This window comes from Lontra canadensis, unplaced genomic scaffold (genome assembly GCF_010015895.1).
Source record: "Lontra canadensis isolate GAN:19392208 unplaced genomic scaffold, GSC_riverotter_1.0 scaffold13, whole genome shotgun sequence".
Taxonomy (NCBI): Eukaryota; Metazoa; Chordata; class Mammalia; order Carnivora; family Mustelidae; genus Lontra; species Lontra canadensis.
In genome coordinates this window covers 3639523-3661078 of record NW_022631007.1, presented here as the reverse complement: position 1 = coordinate 3661078, position 21556 = coordinate 3639523, and the positions used below count along the sequence as shown (strand labels likewise).

Sequence of the window (21556 nt, the reverse complement as noted above, 5' to 3'; positions counted from 1 at the left end):
AGACAATGCCTCAGCAAGACCCCTCCGTCTTTACCCCCAAGCAAACACAGCCCCCCCCCCCCCCCCGCAAAGGCACACAACTTGCATTCTCAAAAATAAAGCAGTTGTTCGATCTCTCTTCTAAACTGCAAATCTCTCCACCCTGCCATGGATTCTCACTGAGTTGGGCAGAGCATTTTTGAAGATTAGAGAGGACCTATTCTAATTTTTTTTTTTTTTTTTTTTGCAAGACGCTTTCCCCCCAGGGAGAATTGGGCTCTGGCATCTTGTCTTCCTTATTTGCATAAGATATAATTTTTGCAGAGCCAAACAAATGTCTGTAGGAGACAATTTGCCGTGAACTTCATTCTCTCCCTCCCTCGTTGCCCTTTAAAAAATACTTTTTTTCTTATCCATCTTCTTCCCCTTTCTTCTCTTCCCTTTCCTCGTTTTCCTTCTTTTCTTCCTACAAACCATATGTTCTTTATTGAGAACCAGCTCACACGTTCTCAGCCCACTCCCCCAGCTGCGGGGGCACCGTAGGGGCACGCAGGGGCAAAATCACTGGGGCTGGCCCACACCACATTTCAATGCGGCGCCCAGATCCCCATCCAGTCCCTAAATCCGACCTCATCCCGGCTGATTTTCCAGTGGGGAGAATAGCGGCGCCAAAGCTTTTGACAAACAACCGCGGGGGGCCTAATGTAGGTCGCTTCGCCTGGCGCTGCGCTGGGCCGCGGGTTTAACCCAAGCATTTACCAATCCGGTATCGTTGCATCCAGCCAAGAAGCGCGTGGTCAAGGGCTCGGTCCTTTGATTTCCTACGCGTGAACGCGAGGCAGCCTTTCTCCGGAGCCGAGGGCTTCGTGGTGTCGGCTCAAACCACAGACTGCATCCTGTGCGATGCCTGGGACCCAGCGAGCGGACAGGCGCATCTCCTCCAGGCCCTCCAGTTGGGGCAAAAAAAGGCCGGGGTGGCAGACGTCTCCCCACCCCTGCAAGTCAGGGATATTATTTTACATAGATCATAATTTTCTCTTAAGGCCTGTGTCTGGCTAGAAATGAGGTCACCTTTGAAGAGGCCACAAGCAGTCCGTGGACCGCTCTGCAGGGTGTCCGGCGGCCCAAGCAGACGCCACTCGACAACCGTGGGACTGTGGATCCACACATCCAAACCCGGGAGCGGAAAATCCTTCAAGGGAATGGGTAATGCTCGCCCCGGGCTCGAACAGACAGCCGTCTATTTCACCTGAAGTTCCTCTGAAACTCTGGGCAGAGGAGGCATCAGCAAGTTATTCCGCAACCCCCGCCCCCGCCAATTACCTTACTATTACCCTCAAGGCTTCAGTCGTTTTGCACGTGCACAGATAGCGCGGATGGACACAACCTTCATTCTTAAACTGTGGCCGGGACTCTACTGCCTGCTCTCTGGGTAATTTGTCAGCCTCGGGGTATGAGGCTGCCTCCCAAACCCGTGTTCAGGGCTGCAAGGCGGGGGCGCTTGCCTTCCAAGCCCCAGTGTGCGGCCAATCCTTTGTTAATTAGCGCTCGTAGCGCGCCCAGATTCCCCAGGGAGACTCTGGCTCACAGGCCCGGGACCCGGGAAGGGGCCTGGGTGGACACTCCCTTCCGGCTCTGGGGAGTGGGGCGGGGGTAGCTTCTCTTTCCGGAGGGACCTTGGAAAGAAGGGGAGGCACAAGCTTCGGAGATAGGGAAAGAGTGGCTGAAGTGTAGAGCCACCGTTCGTTTTCAAAATCAGTCTGGAAAACCAGGAATCCCTCCGCCCTCGCGCGCGACCTGTTGCGCTCGACTTTGTCCAGCCTTGGGCTCGGGCCTGGACTGGTTTAGCTGCGAGTGGGCGCCTCAGCCAGCATCGCGGTCCTGGCCTTCCGGGGTCGGACTTCAGCTATACCAAGTTCGGGGAACTTGGACTCCCCGAGGTCTTCAGATCCAAAGGGGCCCCCGCAGCCCTACTGGGCCCAACGCCGGGAGAATGAGGGTGCCCTCTCACTCTGTCCTGGGTCTCTGGGGTCCTCTAACTGCCGCCTGCCTGGAGAGGGGCCGAGCTGATCTCTGGCTGCAGAAAAACCTCAGAGCGCCCCGGCAGGGGTAAAGCCGAGAAGGAGAGACCCTGGAGCTTCAGGCCTCCAAATCCCACACACACCCTCGTGGTCTCTATTTGTACATTTTAGGAGCAAGTGGTGGTCGTGTTAAGGATGCTTGTCCTGGACTGGCTCCCGTGGGTACTCCAGATCCAGTTCAAGCCGCAGTACTGCCGTTCCGGGACCTCCCTGGCCCTGCTGCTCACCGTGACCGAACGCGCAACCCGGGAGAACGAGACCGCGGCAAGCGCGTCCCTTCCGGGCGAGAAGAGCGCCGGGTCACCGCCGACAGGGTTTGGCGATGGAGCCCTCCGCTCAGAAGCAAATAAGACTCAGTTCTGGATGTTTCTGGGGTCCTTTCAGCGGCGAGTTGAGTCTGCATTTGTCCTCTGAAAACACACTTTGGGTACCTCCCTCTCCCAACTACAGCTGCCCCTAGAAAATGCCCGGTCTGCTCCACTCGACCTTCTAAAGATGGAAAGCTTGAAAAAAATTCTAGCTCCCGAGATGCAGTCCCTGAGAAGTGGTTTGGCGGACTTTGGTTACCACCAAGTTTGCAGAAGGGAACTGAGAAAGTTTTCCCCCTTGGCAAATTGAATCGTTTTACGTAAAATCAGGTTAAATAGGGCTTCATTCTAAGCTGCGTCTCTCCTTTGTACTGTGAATGCACGTGAGCCCTCCCCTCTTGGGCGGGTGAGGAGATGTCCAGACTTTTCCCGTGGTTCTAGAGGTCTGTCACGGCTGCTCCGGAGGTCAGTCAAACCTTTCCGTGTCGAAGCCCAGCCGAAAGCTGCCTGCTTTTCCCACTTGCGAGTGGATTTTTAAAGGACCAACTCCAGGAGGGCTGAACGGCTATACGCTCCCGGCTACCCCCACCCCGTCCATCTTCCCTTCTGTGTTTGCCTTAATTAGGGGGTGGGGAAGTGGGGTTGGGGTCCGAGTTCTCTTAAAAACTGTCAAAGGAGTTGGGGGATGGGAAGCTGAGAGAGAGAGAGAGAGAGAGAGAGAGAGAGGTGGAGAAATGGAGAACTACGGCACAGGAAAAATTTAAAAATCGTAAAAGGAAAAGGGGGAACTTGAAGCCCAGAAGTCATTGTTTCCTTTATTTCAAAGGGGAAAACCTGCCTGATTCTCATCCTTTTGATTGATTAAGGCCCTGAATACCTCGCAGTCCCGGACTGACAGTCCCTGAATAGGACTGGAGCGAATAAAGCACAGTGCAGAGCGCGGGGCTGGCACTCGGGGGTGTAAAGGAGGCGAGTTCTCTGGCACTTACCAAGTTATAAATAAAAGGCTATGCACAATGGTACCTTCTCTAAGGACAGACAGTCTTTACAACACTCCTGGCGTCATATCCTGCTGGGGACACTTCAGCTCCTAGCCAAGACTTCGCTCCTTTTATTTTTCCAGCAGTTTAGTCTGAATACCATAATAAATTCCTGAGAACAAACGCTGCAGCCGGGCAAAACTTTAACATATAGACACATCTCTGCTGTGGCATTGGGGACCTACACCTCGAGATTTAGAGCTGCGGCTTCCCGGAGTGGATTTTTCAATCAAGAGGAGACAGTTTTCTTCTCCCTCCCCTCCCCAGACTTCAACGCTTGAGTCCTAGGGCCTCCCACTGCTGCCTAAGCTTCACACTCACGACTCCAGCTCCCAGACAGAGAAGACAAAGGAACTTATCAGCACACCCTGGACTCCTCCTGGGAGGAACCCCACCGGGAGGACCCCTACAACAAACCTAGGCCAAAGGGGCATTCACCAGAGGAAGGCAGGCTGCACATGTCCGGGCCCTCCCAGTGCCTTCTCATTGGAATTGCGCCCCCTCCCGTGGTAGTAAACCCAGAAAAATGAGAGAGAAAAAAGTCACAGGTAGAAAAATAGAGACACAGACAAGGAAATGGGACGAGAGGAATAGAATCAGAGACAGAGAAAGACACAGAGATACGCACAGAGACAGAGACAAAGAAATGGTTTAAATGAAGGAGAGAGTGACACACGCAGAGTGAGAAAGAGAAATAGGGACTCCTCTTCTCTCTGCAGCTGCTATCTCCCTCGGGCTGTCTCTCCCGGTTTCCACGGGTCTGCCCTACTCTTCCCGGGAAGGGGCGCAGCGTGGGTCCCTCGCCGGGCCGGCCAAGGCCTTGGCATCGCAGCGGATGGGAAGAGAAAGTGGTCGCTGTCGCCCAATCAGCGCGTGTCTCCGCCACCCGGGACGGTCTCCCCGTCGGCCAATCGCAGCTCAGGGCTCCTGACCAAGCTTTGGGTGAAAGAACTAATAAATGCTCCCGAGCCCGGATCCCGGCACTCGGTGTCACGACGGGAGGAGACTCAGGCCGGCCGCGCTCCCGCCCTCACCCCCACCCCTCACTCGTCGCGGCGCTCGGAGCCCCCTCCCCAGCGCCCCCAGACTCAGGGCCACTCGCTCAGACTCGCACCAAACTTTTCCGCCCTGGGCTCGCGATCCTGGACTCTGGGGCCTCCCTGCCCGCCCCTTTCCCCGGTTCCTTCTCGAGCCTCGCTCTGGACTAGCAGTCCTCCTCCCCGCGTCCCTCCCTCTCTCTCCAGCCTTTTTGGGGAGGGGCTCTCCACGCTCCGGGGAGTTTCCGAGGGTCGCCAAGAGCCGCGCTTGCCTTTCTATTTCGCCTTCACCTGGATATAATTTCCAAGCGAAGCTGCCCCCAGGATGACCACGCTGGCCGGAGCTGTGCCCAGGATGATGCGGCCAGGCCCGGGGCAGAACTACCCGCGCAGCGGCTTCCCTCTGGAAGGTAAGGGAGGGCCTCGGCGCCGCCCGGAGCCCAGGGCCGTAGCCGGGCTGCTCCACTCTACCCAGGGTTTCCACTGGCTTCTTTGGCGTGCCCAGGGAGCCCATCCGCTGGGCACCCCTACCCCAGAAGCTAACAGTCGGTCGAGATCTCCACTCGATTTTCTCCCTGCAAACAGAGCGCAGTTCTTTGGGCAAACCCTTGTGGAGCCTGACGGCCAGGCCTGTTCCAGGCGGGTCCACTTTCTCCTGCTGTTTTGGAAATGCCCCGGTGGGGAAGGGATGAACCAGCTCCTGAGCACCAGAAAGCAACTTCTCCGCATTTTGTCCAACCCAAAGCATCTCAGAATGGTCCCGGCAGCTCCCATATTTGCTAAGCTCTGGTTAGTTCCGAAAGGCTTTTCTTACCGGTGCAAAGTGTAGGGGCAGACATTCCATGGCATCGTGCTGGGATTTTTAGTATTAATTGACTAATTAATTAGAGTTCCATTCATCTCAAGTGGCATCTTGAAGTTTCCATAACCCTTTTGGGGAACTGCCTTTTGGTCATCTGGAAGTGACTCCCAAGGCAGGAAGACTTGCAAGCCTGAGTGCTTCTGGAGAGTTTGCGGGGCTGGAGCGCCTGAAGGGGATTTTGATCCAGCCACTGGGCCCTTTAGGCTGGGTCTAGAGTAAAATGTCATCCCAGAGCATGAATGGAGGTGAGGGGGTCTGTGAGCAGACCCACCTGTGGGCTCTATCTCAAGGTGTAACAGGTGACACACACTGCCACCTGAAGCCTCCTTTTAGGACCCTCTTTGACCTTTGACTTCTGCACTCTTAGCCAGAAACCCCAATGGCTGTCATTTCCTCCAAGTCCCTCAGAAAGGGAGCGGTTCCAATTGAACATGGTTTGGTATGAGTGGGGGTCCAGAAGGCGAGCGTCTAGGTCAACTTTTCTCTCTGTCAGGACGCTCTTTCTTGAGCAAACCTCAAGATACTGACCGCAGGGTCTCCCCACCTCCCAAAGTTGCCAGATTCTCTGGGCCCAAAAGGAAGACAGTTTCTCTGAGGCACGTTATTTTGCCATTGCTGGTCCCTTCACACAAGATTATGTGCCCCGGAATTGCTTCATAATTTGAACAGATGTGATTGGAAAAGGATCTGGGGGTGGTAGCTGGGTGTCGAGCAATTTCAGCGCTCTGACTGTGACATGCTGATTGTCCAAAAGAGTGCGAAATTACATGGGCTCGTTTTCCAGGCTGCTCTCTGTTCTTTGAAAATGACTTTCCCTCTGCCTCTCTTTTTGCCTTTTACGCCCAGTGTCTACTCCTCTTGGCCAGGGCCGTGTCAACCAGCTTGGTGGCGTGTTTATCAACGGCAGGCCACTACCCAACCACATCCGCCACAAGATCGTGGAGATGGCCCACCATGGAATCCGGCCCTGTGTCATCTCCCGCCAGTTGCGTGTGTCCCACGGCTGCGTCTCTAAGATCCTGTGCAGGTACCAGGAGACTGGGTCCATCCGTCCTGGTGCCATTGGCGGCAGCAAGCCCAAGGTGAGCGCGGGGGCCTGGGCCTGGAGGCCTCCGGGTCTGTGGTCTCCCGCCTTAGGGAACATTGGGCAGGGGGCAAGGACTGTCATCTGGAGCTTTCTAAGGAGTTATTTTTCAAGACCGGGAAGGGTCCTTTGGGGTGTATGTGCGTCTATGCTTGCGTATGGTGGGGGTGGGAGGACTCGGTTGCTGACTGGGCCGCTGTTCCTCCATGAATGTTAAGGGAAAACTCCAGCCTTTTTGCAAAGGAGATAAAGCATTGTTAAAAATGTGTCGGAACCCTAGTATACTCACCAAATTATTTTAATAGGCAGACACCTAAAACATGCAGTTGGATGTGCCCACCTGTTGCTGGTTTCTTCCCCAAGAGTCTCCCCAGCTCCCACCCACTGCACTGCCCTTGCCAAACCTAATCTAAGGAGCTGCTTTTGGCTTTCTCTCCCACCCTCTGTCCCCAATCTCCTCCTGTCCAAATTGTCTTCAGGGAGTCAAAAGCCAGGGTGATTTGTTTCCTTTGTAAGGAGAAGATGACTTGGCATTTAAAAAGCAGTTTGGTACTATCCTCAAAATATTTTGGTTCCTTTTAAAAAATGAAAGAGTCACACTGGCTAAGGCTCAGTAGGAGGGGATTACACAGGGTCTGTCTTTTCTTCTGGACATGGGGAAAATCCAGTATAATTCCCTAGTTGCCACAGGGCAGAATCAAAAGGAGGGTTCTGGTAAACTGAAGACTTCCAAATGCCGTGCTCCCCATCTTCCCCCTGCCCCAGATCCCCTGGCAAACTCTCCAAGAATCTCTGGGAACTACTTTTATTGAAAAAAAAAAAAAAGAAAGAAAAGAAAAGAAAATAGATACTCTCTCAAATTATCCATATTTGTTATCCATATTTGATTCCTTTTTTAAAGCCTATATAATTAGCTTTTGCATTTAATTCTGTTCTTCAATTTAGCCAAAATCTTGTGCTCTTTTGGGAGAAGTACAAGTTGCAGATCTAACTTGATTTTTTTGCTTCTCTTTCAAACATTCCCCCTTTTTAGTTTCGTTTTCATGTTGTTTCTGTGTAACGAGTTGACTTTCTTTAGTTTCAGGGATCGGAAAGTATACCCTTTGCCACCCCCAAGATGTTATGAGTCTTCTTAATTTATCCTGATTGTCTAAGCTTACCTAGGGAGTATGAGGGTCCCCCAGGTGTTGGGTGATCTCACTTCTACTCCTTCCTGAAAATGAACTTCTTCAGAGAGTTGGGGTCCTTTTGCTGACAAGGGGCCTTCCCCTGGGGGTGCAGGAAAGAGCATCCCGCTGGGTCTGGAAGCCGTAGGGCCCCCACATTTGGCCCAGAGTACTGGGTACCAATGCCTGCCTGCCTGTTCTCTTAAAGCAGGTGACAACGCCTGACGTGGAGAAGAAAATTGAGGAATACAAAAGAGAGAACCCGGGCATGTTCAGCTGGGAAATTCGAGACAAATTACTTAAGGACGCTGTCTGTGATCGAAACACTGTGCCCTCAGGTACCAGGCCCATTAACGTCTTCGGCCCTCAGACGCTATTCCCCAGGCGGGTCATCCGAGCCACAATACCCCAGAAGATCGATCTGGGCGATCGGGAGGCAGCCCCTCCCAGGGCGCTGAAATATATTCACGAGCCAGACGCGCTCGCGGTGTTTTACCGAGAGGGGGCTGAGCTGCTAGTCCTGGGGCTGAGAGACCGCCAAGGGCTCCCCAAAGAGGAATTCTGTCGAGGAGGCAAAGGCAGGAAACGCGAGGCGGAGACCAGGCGTTTATTAATATTGATGTTCCCTTTTAAAGAGAAACAAATGTTTTGGTAACCCCAGCCGAAGGGAGATGGGGCTGCGCCAGCCGAGGCTTTCCCTTGAGCGCAAAGGAGGGAAGGCTTCAGCAACGGCCCGGATTTTTCCCGAGAGTCCCAGGGACCATCCGGCGCCCGGGGCATCCGGGGGGAAGGCGGAGGGAGAAGAGGGACAAACGCAGGGGCGAGCGCGAGGGCGCGCGGGAGAGTTTGTTTTTAATTAAAAGGAAACTCCCTTTCCCCCCTGCAAGAACGAGATATTTCAAGAGTATGGATTTGTTTACCAGACTGGAATCTGGAAAAAATAAATGGGGGAGAGTGCATTTTCTTTTGATTTTTTACAATAGGAAACGATTCTGCAGTTGAAATTTAAACCCTTTATAGCCTCAAAAAAAGCTGAATTGCAGGGGACGGGCCCTCTGTGGTTCTTCCTCCCTTAACGCCAACCGCGGAGGCCCAATACCCAGGTGGCGGTAGGGGATGCTGGGTGGGCTGGCGGGAGAAATCTCTTGGAGTCGAGATCTAGAGCCCCGTCTATAGAGTGAAAAAGGGAAATGCTTTCCGCCGGGACGAGAGGGACAGAGACGGCAGTTCTCTTGGATCTAACTTGGAGGTGAGGATTTGGGGGTGGGGGCAGGGGTTAGAGGGGGAGGTTGAAGGGGTGATAGAAGGTCGAGGATGCCCCAAGATGCAGGAGGAGACAGGCCAATTGTGCAAGGCAGCCGCTCTAGGGTCTGGGCTGGGGATTCGAGGCTCCTTCCTGCACGGCCTGGCAAGGCTCAGTCGTCCGCGCTCCCACCCTCCTCCTGCCCCCAGTGAGTTCCATCAGCCGCATCCTGAGGAGTAAATTCGGGAAAGGCGAAGAAGAGGAGGCTGACCTGGACAGGAAGGAGGCCGAGGAGAGCGAGAAGAAGGCGAAACACAGCATCGACGGCATCCTGAGCGAGCGAGGTAAGCGGAGGCGCGCTTGAGCGGAGCGCTCAGAGCCCGTGCCTCGGCGGCACCCGCGCTCTATCGTCGCGGGCCCGAGCGCGCTAGGCCGGCCCCAGCTCGGGTCAAGGTCCCTCTTCGCTCCTATCCACTGCACTCGGGAAAGGGCATTTAAGTGAAAGACTAGAGGCGTACTTGAAGCTAAAACAAAAATCTCTCTTCTTTCTTTTTCTACTTACAAGTCTTTCTTCTGCACCAGCCTCAGCCCCTCAGAGTCTAGAACTGCGAACTGCGTTTTGGTGCAAGGCAACCCTCTTGCCCTCAGGTGTGCGGGGGCCGGGAGTCTCAGAGCGCTTGAGGGGCTGGGGACAGTCTGTGAGCCTCTGGAGGTTGAAGGAACTTTTGCGTCCTAAGGGAAGGCCCAGATCTCTAGATAGGTTCCCATCATTAGAGGAGGGGAGGGGAGAGGAGGACTCAAAACTCTTTGGGGGCAGTGTGGCCCCAGAGTTGCACCACCTTGACTGCCTTATAAATACATACAGAGTACATCATGCATATATATGTCAGATGGTTGTTTTATGCTTTAAATTGGTTTTCAAATGCGATGGGGTTTGATTTCTGTGAGTGTGTGTGTGTGTGTGTGTCTAGGAAGGAAAATCAGCTTAAGATGTGGGTTCTTGGAGCTGTGGTGTTGGTGCCCTGTCTTCATCCGAAGGTGCAAGCCACCTGCTCCTTGTTAGCTGTGACCTGTCATCTTCAAGAAAAAGTCTCTCCTTTGGAGCCATAAGTGCAGCCTACTTCCCTTATACCCACCACACATGGTCTGGAGAGTCTAAAGGTGTCTCCCTCTTCCCAAAAGGAAAGCCAACCTGTGGAAGTTGAACCGGAAAGGGATCCCTGCAGCCGTTTTCCACTCTGCAGTTTTGGCCTTGGGGATGGTCACACCTCTTCAAAGTCGCAGAGGGTCAGGAGGCGCCTGGCACCCCTGCCACACCCTGAGTTGCCCCCTTCAGGGCCCGGGACTTAGGTGGGTTGTGTTTTGACTTGTGGTGGAAGGGTAGGAGGCTCCTCAGGTGGGCTTGGACACCCACTGTGACCAGCTGGGTTTGTACCCTCAGCAGGTGTTCTCCAGGGTAGGACTGTAGGTAGAAAGCTGGTCACACCTTTTGCTTTCATTGCCCAGCCCAGGTGGATGGCAGCAGCCAAGGCAAAATCTGTCCACAACCTTGAAGAGACACTTAAATTTAGATGTGACAAACTCAAACAGCTGATTTCAGGGATCGACAGAAGTGTCGATGTTCTGGGACACACGGGCAATCAGGAAAAGACACCAAAAACCAAGGCTTGCTGGGCAGGGAAATACATAGACTGTTGCTTTCCTTAAAAGCAGGGGACTCACAGGGTCTTAGCCTAAGCCCCTCCTTCGGGAGCGGTGCTTTTCTGCTCTAGTCTCTCAGGAGACACCCCAGCTTTTATTCCAGGCTTAGATGCAGCAGAGGGGTACTGGGGAGGGAGGAGGGAGAGAAACCAGCCAATCCCAAACCCAACGGGCCCCTGTGGGCAGAGGGGCAGGAAGCCCAGAGCTATCAGAGAGGCTCAAGAAGCAGCGTGGGGGTAGCACAGCTTGGCTACTTGTTGCTGGAGGCGCCTGGCGGCAGACTGGCCGCTCCCTCTCAGCACAGGCAACCGAGGCCCAGGAGACAAAACGCCCCAAATGAGCTGGTCAAACATTTGTACAACTTTTCCAGCTTTTACAAAGAAGGCCTTCTCTACACAATCTACACTTGGAGATGAACTTGGGAGACAAAGCCTGGAGAGTCCATTGAAACTCACACTTTAGCTCGGCCCAGACAAAGCTCCAGCTCGCAGCAGCTTGATGTGAACAAAGGAAGGCAACCTTTTTATAATTCAAGGAGAAAAGAAGAGAAAACAGCTCCACAAAGGGCCGAGAATAGACATTACGGGCTTGCAATGAGGGATGAATTATTCAATGAGCTCCAATAGCTGCTGCGCCAGGAAGTTTTATGGACTCTCCAGCGTGGAAAAAGTGGCTATTTCACCTACAAAATGTTTCTAGTCTTTTGGGCCGTCTAGCTGGGCCGGCTGCCATTCAAGGGCATTTGCTACGATTTTAAAAATCAGAGTATTCTCCGCAGCGGGGGCTGTACCGCTGAAAACACACACACTCCACAGAGGCTGAAGCCTAATTTAATTTGGGGTTGTCAGAGAAGAGGCAGGGTCCCTCTCTTTAAGCGGCTCTAGCTCCCTTTCCAGATAAGCCCTGGAGGGCAAGAGGGGCACAGAGAAGGGACAGAGTGAAGGGTAGTTTAAAGGGAAGTCTAGAAACCTCAAAAAATTACCCCTGTTGTTTGGGCACCAAAAGTCAGCGGCTGTTCCACCTGTAAAATAGAACGACTGTTGAGAAAGCGACCCGAGCTCCCTAGCCCAGAGGGAGGAGGATGGCTGAGAAACGACCTTTGGGTGCCCTGAGCAGGGCAAGGCGCTCTCTTCTAGAGGTTCCAGCTTCCTGGGGGCGGGGGAGTTGGAAGGAAAGGGGGTGTTAAGACTGGCTTTCCCGGGGAACATCTTCCTGCCTGTCAGACTCTAGGACACAGGAAGAGAAGCACCCTGAAAGATGTCAGAGCTGCTCTCATTTTTCTGTCCAGTGTTTGGCCTTTCTCCCAGGTGACCCCTTTTACCTTCTCACTTTCCCTTGTCCCTTGCCCAATCCAAGAGCTGCTCAGCGTGCAGACTCGGCGCGCTCAGGCCCCTGTGCCCTGGCGCGTACTAGACGCTGTGCACCCCTTCTGGGTCCATCCTTCCAGCTCCTTTGCCCGGGTGGAATGAGAAGGTTGGGAGGCCGGGGACAGCAAAGCGCCCCCCACCCACCCACCGCCAGCGCCTGGTCCCGGGCCTCCGGCCAGCACCGAGATCGGAAGAGGCGCAGTCGGAGGAGCCAAGCCCCGGTCGCAGGATCGGGGGCCGTGGGTACAGCCTCCTCTTCGGCCACTCAATGGGCGCCTCTGTTCCTCCCCCAGAGCGGCCGAGCGGGCCCGCGGGCGCCGCCACAATGGGTCGGCCCCCACTCCAGCGCCCTGCGCCAAAGCGCCGCGCCGCGCCGCCCCCTCCCCTGCGCTCCGGCCGGCTCGAAGCTTAGCTCGCCGGGCTGCAGCCGACTCAATTGCCTCCTTTATGTCCTTCTCACTTTCATCTAGACACAGCCCGCCTCCCCCCCTCCTTCTCCCTTTTTTTTTTTTTCTCTCTTGCCTGAGGCTCACATTAGTGAAATTTCTGCAACCTCCCCCCATTTTTTTTCTTATTTTAAAGAAAGCCCTTAACACAAAAGCAGTGACTAATCAATAGAAACTGCTCCTTCATCTCTTCCTCCTCCTCCTCCTCCTCCTCCTCCACCTCCTCCTCCTCCTCCTCCTCCTCCTCCTCCTCCTTGTCCCCCAGAAGGGTGACGCTTTTCCTGTTTGTGAGTTTTGGGAAACATTTTTGCTTTGTGCCGTAATGGAATTAGAGGACAGATGAGGACTGTAAATGGGACACGCGACGGCAAGACTCTCGCTTAAATATTTAGATGCAACGTTACAATTACTGACTTGTTGCAGCGGCTTTGAAGTGGCAGCTCGGGAGTGCAGGGGGAGAGAGGCCAGATTGCCCAACTGATGTTTTGACTGGGGCTGGAGATACACTTTCGTAGGACTTTGCTTTCCTCCTTTAAAAATCACTAGTGAGCATGGGAGGTTTGCAACGATTTCAAAGATGAGGCTAAGAGACCCCAACTATAGGTCGTTTCAGGCTTATACTCCGTTCGACTCTCTCGCTTCCTATTTCACACTTATGAAAAGCAGGTCTTTTTTTTTTTTTTTAATTTGAGAAAGTAAAAGTGACAAAAGTTTTGCTCGAGTCCCGTTTTGTTTGTAAACTTGTGAGCTTTTCTTGAAATACCTAGGACCACGTCAGCTTTTCAGCGGGACATAAGAGAAACCAACTAAAAACGCAGAAAAAATTTAAAGGCCCTCGAACTATTTCATTTCCAATGGAATCACGAAAGGAGCACTTTATCATTAGCGGGAGCTACTGAAGTCGAAAGGAACGGAAGGCCGTTTCTTCCCCCCGACTTAGCAAGGAAGGACATTTTGGCGCGAGGCAACGCGGGGGAGGCGGGGGTGGGGTGGGGTGGGGGGGAAGAAACTTTCCCACAGACTGAAATCATGGGGTATAAGATCTTAGGTTTGTGGCATCGGAACCTTTATTAAAGTGGACAGCCCACTCTCCAAGTCCATTTGTCAGAATCCCAGATTTGACCCCAATGTCGCCTCTAGTCTTTTGAGCGAATTTTCTGTTTTCTGAAGCCCTTAGGTTACTCAAAAAGGAAATAGCACCCATTTAAAAGTGTATTGGAAATATCAAAACTTCAATCAAATTAAAACACCACGTTGCGTTCTTTTCAAGGACATAGCGGTAACGATTTTTCTGTTGAGATGGGAAAGAAAGAAAGAAAGAAAGAAAAAGAAAGAAAACAAATTACCAGAATTCGAGTCTTGTAGGTTTTTCTTTTTTGCTTATTTGTTTTGTTTGGTTGGCTGGGGCATGTTTACTTTCTAGCCTTATTGAAAACATGCAGATTTTCTAATTAATGCTTGAAATCGTATGTTTATTTTGGGGCTTGATTTGATTGTTGATAGCACCGGAACGGGGACGTAGGGGCTTCAAGTGTGTAATAATTACTGAAGGGTCATTTAAGAGTCCCCAGGGCTTCGCAATAAAACCCACCGGGGCGTTGAGGCAGAACCAGCAAGTGCTCCGCGGTTCAGGAGAGAGGGATATGCTGAAATCAATCAGGTGAATAAGAGCATTGCCACTAAAACCCAGTTGCAATATCCATGAATAAATATATTTGAAGACAAAAAAAAAAAATCCTTCCTAACCATGAGGTTAAATGTTTAAGTCCTACGAAAGTAAATGGCCAACGAAAATTAAAAGTTGGAACAGCACCTACAAAGAGTGAGACAGAGTTTGTCCAGGACTGGGGGGACAGAGAAGTTTCAGTTCGGTGGGGTTCTAGACAGGTAACTTATTTATGCGGGTAAATAAAGATTAAGGAGCCATTAAGCCTGTACATATATAACTAACACGACACTAACAGACAATTAAGCAGTCAGTTTAATGCCTTATCTCACTGGCTGCTCTGGGGTTGTTTTACAACTAGGAATTAAAATCTGAAAAGGAAGTTTTCAGCAGCTCTGGCCAAATATTGATTAAGTAGCTGTTTGTTGATAGCATTGTTACGCATTAAAAGGCCGGGATCCCGGCCCCTCAGTGGCCATCTTCTATTGTGAGGGATTCTTAACCACAGAGATCAAAGCGGGATCATTTCAACTTATCTGTCTTGGAAAATCCTCCTTTTCCTCTGAAACCTCTAAGGAGGATTGACCAAATTCTCTTTAAGAAATAGGAACCCAAACCAGTTACATGTCGTAGGTTTGTAGAGAAGAGATTCATGGGGTGTTTTTAATTATCCTATGGTGATTTCTTGTTTAGAGCTTAGGCTAAGATGGTGAATTTATCATCAAATAGATTGTCATTTTTGGAGGGTGGCCGGAGACATGGAAGCTACTATCTGCATGTCCCTAAATTTTTAAATATGGAAATTTCTTTCTCCGAAGTTGCCTTCTAAGCTGGAATGATGGAAGGGACAGATGTCAGATTTTTTATGTAAAACTGGGTGGGGAATAATTAAATACATGGGAAACTGGGAGTTATACTGACTACATTTCTCTACATGTGTTTCTATATTTTTGTGTGTTTATAGATGGTTATATGAGTCTCATGTATATTTTTAACCCCCTACAATGTAGGCGTATACATGTATTTGTGTGTATAGTTTGTGCATCGTTAGAGTTTATAAGTTCGTCACTATGAATTAAGCTGGCAGTAAACTATTTCCAGTTGCACAAAAGTAAAAGCTCACTTGTCCAGTGCATTACACTTCTAGAGTCATCAGAATTTGAGGTAACAGCATAGCCTCCCAATTCTTATTAAGCACTGCTGTTGAATGCTAGGAAAAAAAAAAATCTTCCCCTGAATGATTTTATGACTGCTTGGCTGTTGATTTTTAAATGAACTATTAGCCTTTTTTTGTTTGTTTGTTTTAGCTTAAGAATTCAGTATATTTGGATCGATTTTTTTCTTTTATTATGAGAGCTAAAATTCCTGCAAGGGCTCTTTTGGAAATACCATCTCTGTGCCTAATTTGCAAATGCCAACAAATCACTCTGAGGTTGTGAAATTTATGCCAGATTCAGGCTTTGGATATTCAAATGTGCATCATGTATTTGTCTTCCTGAATCTCCTTCTCTGACTGTGCTTATTGCAGTACTAAATAATTGTGCATAGGACTGTATCTTTATTTCATTTTGGTTTTATTCTTTCTTGTTCACTCCTTTTTTTTTTTTAAGACTTTGTTTATTTATTTGAAAGAGAAAGAAAGAGAGCAGAGAGGTCAGAGGGAGAAGCAGACTCCCCGCTGAGCAGAGAGCCCGACTGGGGACTCCTTCAGAGACTCCAGGATCATGACCTGAGCCAAAGGCAGTTGTATAACCAACTGAGCCACCCAGGAACCCTCTTGTTCACTCTTGAATAAGAGGGGTCTTGACATACAGATATTTTCTATATGTCATATCTATATCTATATTTTCTTGATGTAGTGGATATTTTCTAATATATTCTATTATCATCTCCCAATTAATTAATATTCTACCTATGCTCAAATGTTTTTTGATATAACCCAAATCATTTGAGTGTAGAGCAACTGTCTGAAATGGATTAAGCTGGAAGGGTGAGTCAGCTCAGATCTGTTTTGGTTACCTTGTCCTGGGTCCAGATGCAACATTAGAGAGTTCTTTGTTGCGTATTCCACAGGTACATGTATATTTCATATACATATGGAGTTAAAATAACTTTCCCCTCTTGGGTATCAGGCTATGTGTTCATATACTGTCAGGGAGGGCAGCAAAATTGGGCTCTAAACTAGGTCTGATCTCAGTACCAGGGAAGAATTACTAACTCAAGAACTGGCTTATGTCAATTATATCTCAATAAAGTTGGGAAAATTAAATATGATTTTGATATTATTCTAAAAAGAAGAAGAAGGAGGAGGAGGAGGAGAAGGAGAAGGAGAAGGAGAAGGAGAAGGAGAAGGAGAAGGAGAAGGAGAAGGAGAAGAACTGGCTGCCTTTAGCTGAGGAATTGTGGCCAGAGAAAGTGAAAGGGAGTTTTAGTAGTTGCCCTTCTCTTGGAAGATTCATACCAATGTGGGAACAGAGGACCATCTTCTGCTCTGTTGGGAAAGCTTTTCTTGCCCCGTTGCTCCTGGTCTCTGGTAGAGATTGTCACAGTTCAGCTCTCAGCTCTGTCTTGCAGTGTTGGGCCAAACACTGAGCCCCAGTAGCATTGAATTTTTGCTGGAATTGGGACTTCTGTCTTCTAAGAAAGCTTTATCTCAAATTATCTGTGTTAGGATTATGCTCTTAAATAACCAGAATATATATAATTTCCAGTTTGTAACTGGAAGGAACAGGCACAGTTGTCAAAATGCCCATTAACATTACAAAACCTCTATTCAAGGGAGATGAGTTAGAAACTTCACCATTGTTAAAAGAAATATGAAAACCATAGAAATTAGTTGCTGAGGATGATTAAGGAAGGGTTCAATGAATTCTTACCTTCAATGTCTGTTTTCTTAACTTCCTGATAAAAACTAAGAAATGACGAACAGATAACTTCTATCTTTAAAGAAGAAAGTGTATATTACTAAAAGGTGGTCTACAATTTAGAATTTGATTTGATGCACATTTCTCCTAGGAAGGAAAATCCTAAGAAAGAGTTACCTTGTACATTGCATGCAGCAAAGTTTGTAGCATTTAGATTTTTGCTGCAGGATTTTAAGGAAACAACAACACAACAACAGAGAACCTCTTCTCTTTGGGGTGAAGCAACTTGATCAAAGTAGTCTGAGTTTTTATGCCCTCCTTACTTCAGTGATTGGGAAGTCAATCTTTCTCAGTAAAACAAATTAGAACTTATGACAGGCAATAACAAACTAGCTGGCTGTTTGTCTCCTTCAACCCACTTAGGGATTTCATGACTGTAGGTACTTTTCTTTGGCCAGATTTAATGCATTGATAGCAGTAGAGTAACAAAATCTCGGTTCTAGTACCTCATCGATGGATTCCATTTAAAAATAGCTAATCAAAATACTTGTGACAAGGATGGGAGACTCTGTTTGGCTGACCAACATGGAACTGAGGGAGAGGAAATACCACTGATTTTTAGCATTAAAAAATGTCTAAGATCATATTGTGAGTTCAAATAATACAGTTTTATGGAGGCTTAAAGGTAAATTTTGAGAATTTTTATAATCGGCTGGTAGGCATATTTCTGGAAACAACTGCAGAATTAAATGTCCCTGCCTTTATGTCATTAGATGGAAACAATAAATAAGTTAGGGTAAAATAGTTAAGAAAGGAAAGTTAATTGCTGTGCAGTTTATATTGTAACATGGGATTGCTTTAATGTTTGTGTACTTTCCTAGTGAATATTTACATAGTGACATACAAATTTGCATTTTTAATAGAAAGCCTACATTTGTAGGCTGGTGATTTTACAGGTACACAGATATGCTAGCAGTACACCCAATATACCTCTCTTACCTTTTTTTTTTTTTTTTTTTGGCAAACCCTAGTATAGACATAATTTCTCCAGCCTACAAGAACTTGGGCATTGTATGGAGACGTTAATATGTTCCTTATTTCCCTTATAGGGCATATCATTTTTTTTAAAGATTTTATTTATTTATTTGGCAGACAGAGATCACAAGTAGGCAGAGAGGCAGGCAGAGAGAGGAGGAAGCAGGCTCCCCGCGGAGCAGAGAGCCCAATGCGGGGCCGATCCCAGGACCCTGAGATCATGACCTGAGCCGAAAGCAGAGGCCTCAACCAGGCGCCCCGGGCATATCTTTTTAAAGAAATTTTTATTTTAAATAATTGTAGGCTTAGAGAGTCTATCTTCAAATGTATTTTAAAATTCTCCCAATATTCTAATATATTATCTTAATTAAGAAAATCTTGGCCAGTGGGGGTGAGTGAGTGTGTGTGTGTGTGTGTGTCAATTACCATGGTTGAGCTTAACCTGAACTAAAGAAAATTAATTGGTCCAATTCATTTTATTATAAGAAAAGCAACAGGTTTCTTCTTTCTGAATCCCTACTTGGCCAGTTTCCTGATTGAGGTCCACTAAAGCATTTGAGTGTTGTCTGTTCTGACTTAAACACACCCCAAGTCCCTCTTCCTGCCTTTGCTTGCACTGTAAGAGCCTATTACCCAAGGCATCCCTTATTTCACTCTAAAATTGTGACCAAGCACATTTAGGTGTGCCCCTTTGAATTTCAGTTTTGACATATGTAAGATGTGCCATATCATACCAGCTTCCCAGGGCGCTATGAGAAGAAAATGAGAAGATGCAAGTTGTATGCAAATTACACGTATCATAGGAAAATTCAAAATCTTGGGGGAGGAAACCCTCTGAACATGCAGAAAGTGACCAGCCTGCTGGCAGATGGGCTCTGCCCAAAGGCAGATAAAAGCTTAATTCAGAGCTTAGGAGCAACAATGAAGGAGCATGCACACACACACACTCACACACACACACACTTCACTTTCACTGTGTCAAAAAATGGAGTTTGTAAGCCGCTATTTAATATAATAGATTTTATTGACTTACCAGATAAGAAAAATAGCAAAATTCTAAAGCCATTCATTGAGATGTCAAAAGATATTTCTGAATTATTTTTTCTCCTAGTTCTGTGAAGATTACTCTTCTTTTTTAGATTAACTTGGTTTTTTCAGAGTCCTCCAAATTAAACTCTTCTTTCTTTATTTCTTTCTTTCTCTCTTTCTTTCTTTCATTGTTTGTTTTTCAACAGGTTCTTCTCACTCTTTCAGACATTGACAAACAGGCTGCTTTTTGAAAATAGGTATCATGCATGCATGCCTTTGTACTCCTGAAATTCTGTCGAAATGCTTCATTTTACGGAATTGCTTTTGCACAATTTCTCATTCTGTGCCCTCTTCAGGCTACTTCATTGTTCTTAAGTATCTTCTTAGCTCCCCATGTGAGACTGTGTACATTCCTCTTTCTTTGTGCATGATTCTACTTAACCCCCTCTCCTATCAAATTTGAGTTCACAAATATTAAAGAAACTTCCCAAAATAGGATTCGTTAAGCTGGAGGATACATTTCAATGACCTTTCTACTTGATTTCCCTCCATCTGGTTCCCAAAGCTGGGGACTTTTGTGTTATCCCGGTGCAATGCAAGAATCGAAAATAAAGTAGCCTGGCTTGTGAGGTTTGGGGAGCTGGAGAGCGCCTGCCCCGAGTTTCCCCTGCTGGAGCAGCTTGCTAGTGCAGCCACTGCAGAGAAGGAAGGTTGTTTTCTTATCCCCGCATGCACTGGTCTGACCTGTCTCCGAAATAGGTCAGGCTGGGGCGAGGCCAGTTTATGCAGCTGTTAGGGCTTAGGCTCTCGGCAGGCAGCCCGGGAGCCTTGCTTGGCGGCCCCCAGTGAACTGATGAAAACTCGTTTGCCAGCCACCGGGCCTTCCTTCTGGACCATGCTGCCTCCCCACCCCCATCCCGAAGGCTTTGAGATGCAAGAGGATCCCTGGATTATGGGGGCTGACTCTCAGCCTCAAAAGGGAAACGTTCTTTGATTCCAGGGATTGCCCTCCTGTAGATGCAAAAACTCGAATGAAATGTATACTTCGTCAGATTCCATTTTTAAAATCATCCTATTTATTTTGGCTGGGTAAAACCTTCGCTCTTACATAATTCCAAAGATATAGGGGGATAGACAGTAACGGGTTTTCCTCCCGTCCGTGTCCCTCTGTATCTTGGTCACCTTTCTAGAGTCTATGCATAAATAAACAATGATATTTCTCTCTCTCTTTTAAAAATGTTCTCTCCTTTTGTGCACATGGTAGCCCATGATAGAAACCGTTTTGTGCCTTGCTTCCTGCACCTCCCACCCCCAAGCCTGTATCTCAGCAATGACTCCGCATCAGGGTCTGGGGGCTTCCACAGCTCCTTTGTACAGCTGTATAGTATTCCATTGCATTGGCAAATGATGGTTTATCTAGCATTAGGTAGTTTGCAATTAAATGACACCATCTGGCACATGTGTGCGTTTATTTGTAAAAATAATTTGTCCATGGTAGGCACAAAGGGAAGACATTTGTAATTTTGATAGCTTTGGTGGAATTTTGGTACTATGTTGAGAACAAGCAGGGGAAGGCTTGCTTCGTAAGTGCGGAGCAGAAGCATGTTTGTCTGTGGCCACATGCATGAAAAAAAAGAAACAATTTTCTCTACCACTGTACACGTATTGGAGAACAGGTTTTGAAATCTCTGCCTAGGGAGTTGTTCTGCCAACATTGACTACCCTCTGGAAATTCCTCTAAGCAGTTATTGCTCCAAATGGAACAGTCTCTAAATCCAGGGAAAGCTTTTTTTTTTTTTTTTTTTTTTTACTTTTTGGTTCCTCTTTGTATTCTTTTTTTTTCTTGTCTATTGTTCATTTCAGTCCTCATGTCCCATCATATGTTAACATATTTACGATAAACATTCTTAGCTGTTTTTCTTTCTGTGCTAGAAAAATTATGGACAATTTTATAGCAATTTTGAGGCAATTTATTCTGATTGTTTAGTTACAAGAGAGAAGCTGTCTGTCAGGGTCACCAAATCAGGGTTGAACTAGTAAGAGAGCAGGCCATGAATAATAAAACAGGGTCTTATATTTCTAATTTTTTAGAAGTGCTGGCCTGGGTTCTTGGGGTTTCTTGAGTTTGGGAATGGCTGATTTTTAATTTTACAAACTTTTAAGGGGCATGTATCCATTCCCTTCTAGGCACAAAGGACTTTTTATGGTTTTGCACATACCTTGCCTCCCTCAAATCGTTTCAGTCTATTTTCCCTTAAATCTGATGCCCAGGAATTCAGTTCTTGATGCTGCTGCGTACCTGGCCTACCTAAGCTGAAGTCCGAGTCCGTGAAATGAGCCAGGAAGAACCGTGTTCCAACCATAGGAGAAAAACAACCTTCTCCAAACCCTCCTGGGAAAGCGGAAGATGGAAATGTCAGTAAATATTACGAAGTGAACATTTCAGGTCATTCCTTTTGACGAGTGGGCCTTTCAGAAATAGGAGAATGAGCTGGGAGCTAAGGATTTATTTTTGAAAAGCAGGATCTTGATTTGGCTTAAAAAAAGAAATAACGGAAAAACAAAACCAATCTTCTGTCTTGACTTTTCTTGCCTCTAGTTTGAGAGCACAGTTGTGGCAGGCAGAGGAGGGAAGGTCTGCTCTTTTC

At 48.2% G+C, this 21556-nt stretch overlaps 1 protein-coding gene across 2 annotated transcripts in view; it reads left to right on the top strand.

Annotated features, from left to right (window-relative positions):
- The first annotated feature begins 4623 nt into the window (after positions 1–4623).
- PAX3 (paired box 3) overlaps positions 4624–21556 on the top strand; it is a 97078-nt gene continuing 80145 nt past the window's right edge. Inside the window, exons 1-4 of one of the 2 annotated variants that reach the window (XM_032857321.1) lie at positions 4624–4855; positions 6154–6389; positions 7769–7895; positions 9010–9144. In XM_032857321.1, coding sequence (XP_032713212.1) covers positions 4771–4855; positions 6154–6389; positions 7769–7895; positions 9010–9144 — 583 coding nt within the window. In that variant the 5' untranslated portion in view covers positions 4624–4770. Of the gene's footprint in view, positions 4856–6153; positions 6390–7765; positions 7896–9009; positions 9145–21556 lie in introns of both variants that reach the window. The other variant, XM_032857320.1, reaches the window with a different exon arrangement.